The sequence below is a fragment of the Panicum virgatum genome, chromosome 9K (assembly GCF_016808335.1).
Source record: "Panicum virgatum strain AP13 chromosome 9K, P.virgatum_v5, whole genome shotgun sequence".
Taxonomy (NCBI): Eukaryota; Viridiplantae; Streptophyta; class Magnoliopsida; order Poales; family Poaceae; genus Panicum; species Panicum virgatum.
The window spans coordinates 26,448,146-26,455,898 of NC_053144.1; the positions used below are offsets into that span (position 1 = coordinate 26,448,146).

The 7,753-nt window shown below is 46.2% G+C and overlaps 1 protein-coding gene across 1 annotated transcript; it reads left to right on the top strand.

Moving 5' to 3' along the window:
- Positions 1-801: 801 nt before the first annotated feature.
- Positions 802-2,343, top strand: LOC120651028 (BTB/POZ and MATH domain-containing protein 2-like). The gene has a single exon (XM_039928355.1). It carries the CDS (start codon positions 893-895, stop codon positions 1,994-1,996), a length of 1,104 nt encoding a protein of 367 aa, XP_039784289.1. The 5' UTR covers positions 802-892; the 3' UTR covers positions 1,997-2,343.
- The last annotated feature ends 5,410 nt before the right edge of the window (positions 2,344-7,753 follow it).

Sequence of the window (7,753 nt, forward strand, 5' to 3'; positions counted from 1 at the left end):
TCCGGTCGGCGTAGCCTGCCACTCCTGGCCAAATTGCCATCGTGAAGAACCCTGAGGCAGAGATTGGAGACGAGGGAGAGAGAGAGACGAGCAAACCAGACAAGATAAGATTACGCTTGGAGTTTTTTGCAAATATTTGCCACTTTGGCATCATGTCAAAACTGAAAGGTGTAGCGTGTTTGGAACCTCAGATGAATTATTTAACATGATCCATTTTTATTGTAAGAATAAGCTTACTAATTTACATTCTGGGTATCTCGATAGTTATTGGGTAACCCGGTGTTTATTGTTTAGGTTAACCCACTACTCAGATCAATTCTCACTGGGTTGAGTGGGTTGGGCACTGATGGACTCCAAATCAACCAAGTTGCATCTTGAAACATAGGTTAGGGACTTAAACCAACCCACTTGCATCTTGAAATATTGGTTTTTTTAGAAGGAAAATGTACTGATCTTAGCGTATTACACCGGTTCTTTCACAAACAGGATCCTAAAGAAAAGAAAAATTACAAAAAAGTCTAAAGCTCCTGTTCATCTTCCTCGAAGCCTTCAGAGATCCGTTGGTCACCGCCGCACAGAGATATGGATAAAATTACGAGAAAAGTTTAGAGACCCAAGTACAATTTAATTTTTTCCCCTTTCTTCGAACGTAATCTGGGCGCAGTAGTCGAATGCGGGCCGGCCATTTGGACCGAGCGGCCCGGCCCATCCGCAGAATGCCCGCACCCCATGCCGGTGTCCCCACCTGTTAGTTATCGACCCGATAAGACCGTGGCGTACCTTTCCCTTTCCCTTTCCCCTTCGGCCCTTCCGCTTCTCTTGCCCCCGGTTCCCCCAAAATCCCAGAAAACCACAACGGCGGCAAAACCCTCGCCGCCACTCCACCTCTCCCATGCCGCCGCCCGAAAGCGCCGCCGGAGACCCCGGCGGCACCCTGTCGGCGTCGGCCATCGTCGGTGGCACCGTGACCGGGCACCACCTGCTCCAAATCGACTGCTACTCGCGCACCAAGGAGGAGCTCCCCAGCGGTAAGCACATCATGTCTTGCCCTTTCAGAGCGGGGGGTTCCTCTTGGCGCATCAGTTACTACCCCAATGGCGAGAATTCCGAAGCTGCCGAGTTCATATCCGTCTATCTCCACCTCGACCAGAGCGTCGCAGAGCCCGTGAAGGCGCGAGCCAGGTTCAGCCTGCTCGATCAGGTCGGGAAACCGGTGCTGTCGCACAGCCTGACCACAAAGATACACGATTTCTGCAAAGCCACCGGTGGATTTGGGTACGATCGATTCATCAAGAGGCCATGGCTTGAGGAGTCGAAGCATCTCAAGGACGACCGCTTCACAGTCAGGTGTGACGTCATCGTTACCAAGGAGCTCTGTGCGGAGGAGAGGCCGCCTCAGTTTCCGTTGGTTCTGGTGCCGCCGTCGAACCTGCACCAGAATCTCGGTGATCTCTTGGCGTCCAGAGAGGGGGCAGATGTCACCTTCCTGGTTGCCGGTGAGACGTTCAAGGCGCACAAGTGTGTTCTTGCTGCCCGGTCGGCCGTCTTCAAGGCAGAGGTCTTCGGCGCAATGAAAGAGAGCACGGATGGGGCGCTCATATGCGTCGATGACATGGACGCACAGGTGTTCATGGCTTTGCTCAATTTCGTGTACACCGATGCGCTGCCGGATTTCCGAGACATGAAGAAACAAGAAGAGGCTGCAATGGCTCAGCATTTGCTTGTTGCTGCTGACAGGTATAACCTTGAGAGGCTGAAGCTGATTTGTGAAGATAGGTTGTGCGCTCACATTGATACAGCCTCTGCTGCAACCATCTTGGCGTTGGCTGAGCAACACCACTGCGGCGGGCTTAAGGAGGCATGCTTCAGGTTCCTGAGCTCCATATCGACTCTGAATGCTGTAATGGCAACTGATGGCTTTGACCATTTGACTAGAAGCTGCCCCTCTGTTCTGAAAGAGCTTATGTCCAGTATTGCTGCTCGTGTGCCCTGCTGATTTGGATGAAGCATGGTCAGGAAATATCAGGTTTAGTACGATGTTTGGTCTGGATGTCAAACTAAGGACAGATACCAAGTAGTAGTGCAAGTGTTAGTGCTAGCCTTATCATCATCATAAGGAGGCAGTGCACCTCTGATCTGTATCTTCTTTCATTCGGTCATTGCATCCTTTATTACTGCTATACTATTAACCGTGTAGTAGTTTATCTTCTTAGAACGAATTAGTAACAATATATGGCAGTGTGATGAATGTCGGGTTACTTGCAAGCCTCTACATTGACATGGAAATTGTCTTCTTTCATGCAGTTCTTGCAGTTGCAGATACTACTGTAATGCTTGATGTTACACCTTGGTTATGCATGCTTTTTCTGATTTTCAGTCCAAGCAGTTGCACTTCAGATATGGCACACTTGAACCTATATGATTGACAAGTTGCCATGGTCTGATTCATAGTTTCATACATACAAAATATTTGGAAATGATGGTGGCTGTCAAAGTGGTTAAACAGGTGTTTGGACTTCGCTTTTGTAGAATCGCTTAAATATTCTTCTAACTCTTGTCACTGTTGGCTACTTTCCCTGATGGGTTATCATTTTGTTGAACCCCATGAAGTCCATGGAACTTATTTTTTTCAAAATCTTTTGCTCAGTTGATGTTATTGACTGATGGATAGATTGGGTATGTTTTTGTAACGGTGGGCAGGATTGGAGGGTGCAATCAGGTACGAAGCTGTCCTTTGTTTTGAAAGAGCTTATGTCCAATATTGCTGCTCAGCCAACATCAGGTTCCTGAACTTCCCCTGGATCCTGAATGCTGTAATTCTAATGGCTTTGATTTGGAGATTATTAAATAAAAACCATAATCACTGGCCAATTGTCCTTACTAGTATATTGCCAGTGCTACGCTACGGTAATATTCTTCTTGTCTTACCATAATTGTCAGTGTAATATGCATGCATTATTAGTTTATTACAAATCATTGTCTGAAAACATCAGTTATGGATGGCTCTCATTTTTTTCAGTCATTGTAAAAATTCTCACATAATAAATGAGAGTGATCACACTGTACATGGATGTTAATTTGGTCAAATGCTAAACTAACTGCAAACACACAAAAATTATTGCTACGAGCCTGCATGTTTTCAGAAGAACAAACCTACTATAGGATCACATTTTGAACTAAGCTCGCTCATCATTCATCATCTGTCAAATTTTTCTAATGCACCAAATTCTGCATTTTGAGAAGCAAGTGGCTTCATGTCGATCTATGCCCACTCAACTTGGCAATTGGTTTGCTTATATATATCTAGTTTCTGGCACTTTCTGCATACAACTGAGCGCTAGCGTGTAGATCCAGAACATATTGGTTCAGCGAAACAATTTTCTGGAAACATATCTTAGGGAGTAACTAATAGTATCATAGATCAAACCAATGTGCACTTGAATTGAACAATCAAGGACCTCATCCTGATGATTCCCTTGTATCTGAATTAGCAGAAACCCTCGTACATTCGTACTCCATTACAGCTTACAAAGAACTTCATCTCAGACAAAAAAAACAAGTAGAGAACTGAAATTGAGAAGATAATAGAAAAAGAACCGAAAAAGAATATTTGCAGCATATAACAATCTAATCAGCTCTTTTTGTGCGTGCTGGCTTTGGTCTAGTCCTTAAGTGCATCTTATCTGTAACAGCTCTTTTTGTGTTTTCTCTGTTCTAGCCTCACTTTTGTCCAAGGTGGGGTGTGGTTTTACTGTAATTGGACCATTTCTTCTCCTTAATACAAAAATACGCAGCTCTCCTGCGTATTCGAGAAAAAAATCTAATCAGGCACCGCTTCTTTTTCTATCACCTTGAGAAGATTATGCCAACAAGAATATCAAGGCAAGTTGAGCCGCGACCAATATGTGGTTAAGCAGAGAATATGTGTGAGTTCTCTAACTCCTAGAACAGCGTAGTAATTACATGTTGTGAAGATTTATTCCAATGCTAAATTCTCTAGAATTGACTCATTTTTTACAGGTTCAGTTAGCCCATCATATCTTTAAAAAGCTTTCTATAGCTGCTAAAGTCACAATTTGGAGCAAATGAGAACATGGAGCATACTCTCCTTTTCATCAAATGAATATTCTGGACTACGATTGTTGAGTAACTAAAAAATTAGCAGTACTTATCTAAACCATGCTCTGTAAAAGTATGTCCCTGTCATGTCTAAACGCCCTGTAAGGAAGTGGTGGTGGTAGTAGTAGTAAACACTTATCTGAGTTCTCCAATATATTGTGTAGGAAGAAGGAGAACCACCTTGGAAATTAACTGATGAAGAAGGTTTCAGCAGAGATGACAGAAATCTTTTATTTACTGCTTGCCTGCAATGAGCGGAACAAAATGGGTCAGATAAGTAGCCTCAACAAAATTCAAGATTGATAAGGTTTTTCTTTCTGCAATATTCAGCAAGCTAATTTCATGTTATGGCAGCATGCTGGCTGTGTATGGGCTGAGTAGAGCCCAAAAGGTGGTTAGGGTTTAGCTAGGGCGCCTAGTCTATAAAGGTGGCCTGAGTCTTAGGGTTAGAGTTATCGAAGAAGAATAGAACCAGCCTTAGGTGGCCTGTTCTTCGGCAATCTGGCCATGTTTCCTGCCCGGTCAGGCGTTCTAGTCTTCCTGATCTAGTCAATCCATAACAAATTGGTATCAGAGATCCAGTGCAGGGGCATCGTCATCCACCATGACTGGCCCTAGCATCGATCCTGCGACCCTCTCCACCATATCCGCCAAGATCGACTACGCCCTCACGCAACTCTCCATCATCGAGAAGCTGGATTCCCACGAGGAGCGCCTTGCGCGCCTGGAGAAATTCTAGCAAGCGAAGAAAGTGGGGTCGTTGCTCAGGCCGGCGACGCTGGCCGGCGGCTACATCATTGACGGCGCCCCGTCTGCTGCACCGCCGTCCTTAATAACATCGCCAGCAGCCGCAGCGGTGCCAACGCAGTTCCACACTGCTACATTATTTGCTGCACCGGTGGCGTCGGACATCGGCGGCGGCGCGCTGCCTGTAGGCGTGACCGCTAGTACCTTGCTCGTGGCTGCCCCTACGGTCGTCTCTGCACTAGCAGCGAGGGCGGCAACAGCACCATTGGCGGCCAAGGCGGAGATCGCCGCCGCGGCATCCACGTCGGCGGCGTCCTCGTCCTGTTCCTCTGCCGCTGTTCAACGCTATGTGCCGCCGCATCGGAGGGCCAAGGCCAAGGCGGAGGCTTCCGCCACGGCGTCCGCGTTGGCGGTGCCCTCGTCCTCATCCTCTGTCCACCTGTTCTCAGCCGCCGATGGACGACAAGGATTGGGTGCTGTTCTTGCTCTGGACATACACACTCGCCGCGGCGGCGGCGGCGGCAGCGGCTATCTCACGAGCTTACCAGAGGAGAAGGTTAGAGGAGTAGACCTTAGGTGGGCTGCTTTGTGCATGTTGGACATGCCTTATGGGCAGGTGTACTGGTTCCTCCCCACAGCGCCAGCCCATAGGATGCCAGCAGTTGGGCGCTGTTTGCTGTATGGGCTGTTGCGCTGCTGCTGCTTCGTGACAACTTCAGCCTGTGTGCAGTCCATTGCAGAGCTGCTACTTCCGTGGGATCCAGGGAAGCCTTGGATTTCTGTTCTTCGCATGGAGAGAGAGGAAGGATGCGATGATCATGTGGAAGCAGATTAGTATTTTTTTTCCATCACAAATAAAATCAAGCCGAGATGTAAAAGGCTTCTTTCTAGGTATTAGCTTTGTATCGAGTCAAGTTAGCATGCAGCTCGTGGGCGAGCTGCTTCGAAAGGAGGGGAGTAGTGTTATGGCAGCATGCTGGCCTGTATGGGCTGAGTAGAGCCCAAAAGGGAGGCCTGCGGTACTGTTCACACGCCCCGTGGGTGATTAGGGTTTAGCTAGGGCGCCTAGTCTATAAAGGTGGCCTGAGTCCTAGGGTTAGAGTTATCGAAGAAGAATAGAACCAGCCTTAGGCGGCCTGTTCTTCGGCGATCTGGCCGGGTTTCCTGCCCGGCCAGGCGTTCTAGTCCTCTTGATCTAATCAATCCATAACATTTCATGAACTAGAGCTGCGAGTGTTTGCAAAGCCGTCAAGTGAAACGGAAATGGCTACAACAAAAACTTTGCATACAAAAGGGTCTAATAAAATTTTGGAGATGTTTCATAAATCATATAAAATTATGGCTATGGCCAGATGGGCAACCTTACTGGCAACTCGAAGATGCTCAGATTGCTTAAAATTTGCTCTGATGTAGCAAAAACTCTTGACTGCTAACAATACAACATTCAGTAGGTTCTATCCAAAAACAAGAAACAGAACTAGTAAACATGGTCCTGTCCTATCGTTGGCTTCATGAATTATAAACCTATTTGACCTTTGCCATGAAGCTGTCAAGTGTCATCGCGAAAATTAATATCCAGAACTTAAATGCTTGATACAAACAACATCTGTGTGTTTTCTGCAGTAAGAACTGCATCCAGCCACAAATGCACTATTCAAATGAAAACTCAAATTTGCCATGCTACTTAGATCCAATGTTGTACACTATTAAGGGAAATAGAAGAAGCTGAAGCTCTGCATTACATTAACAAATGTACATGAACGTATAAAGATGTGGAATGCTGGAGTAATTGTGCCCTACAACTAGACAAAAAGTACTGCTAAACTTAAACACTCTATCAATTGGCAGAAGATGGCACTGATCATATGTTGGTACTGGTTCCCTATTTTATTTGCTCACTAAAAATGCCAAGCCAGCCTGCGCGATCGCGGCAGCACGAGCCCGTTGGAATGTGTGTGTGTGTGTGGCGCCATGAACAGTCATCATCGGTGGTCCTCTTGGTTGCACGCTGCCCCAACGGTGAGAGATAAGAAATGCGGGAATAGAGGATAAGAGAGGTGCTGCGCGGTCATAGGAAAAATAGTTCAGCTGGTGTATTAGTAGAAGTATACAAATAGATATAGATAGATATATTTGATGTCATTATGATGTAATTTAATCAATTACAGTCTCGTTCAGAGAGACATCGCAATCTAGGCAATCAATCATCAGAGGGTATTGAATTCGGTGAAGATAAAGAAAAGTCCAAGCTCACGTTTTAATGGATCGTGCACCATGAATGAATTGACTATGGGGTCAGTGGTGAAAAAAAATTCTCTAGGTGAAAAATGTTCGGCAATAATTTTGTCACAGTCATTTTCTAAAGCTTCTTTTGATCTCTCTTTATTGGTACCTTTTAATTCTGTCAAGTCGATATACCTACGAGGGGTATGAGGATCTCGCGGTTCATAATCTGGATTGAAGCTATCGAATGTCAAAAGGTCCGAGGCCTCACAGCCCGGCACGAGATCAAGTTTTTGACCCGATCTGAGAATGGCATGGCCCGCTGTCGGATCCATTGTGCCCGAGCCGTGCCAACCCGTTACGATGTGCGGACTGCTAGTGCCGCATGGCAGGTAGCACGGCACGACCTAATATTTATGGCCGGTTTCTATACTTCTTCTATCTCACCTTCCCACCAAATATTATTACCATATAACATTTACCCCTCAAAACTCTAACTATCTGGTGGTTGGCGCCCCTCATTATTTTTTCGTCTGCCATCTTCTTTATATTATTTACGCACCGCTCCGGCCACAGCCACGCTATTCACGTCGGTAAAAAAAATTTACAGCGTTGGATGGTAAATCAACGTTCAGTATTCATCCCACCGTGTGGTGTTGAGAGA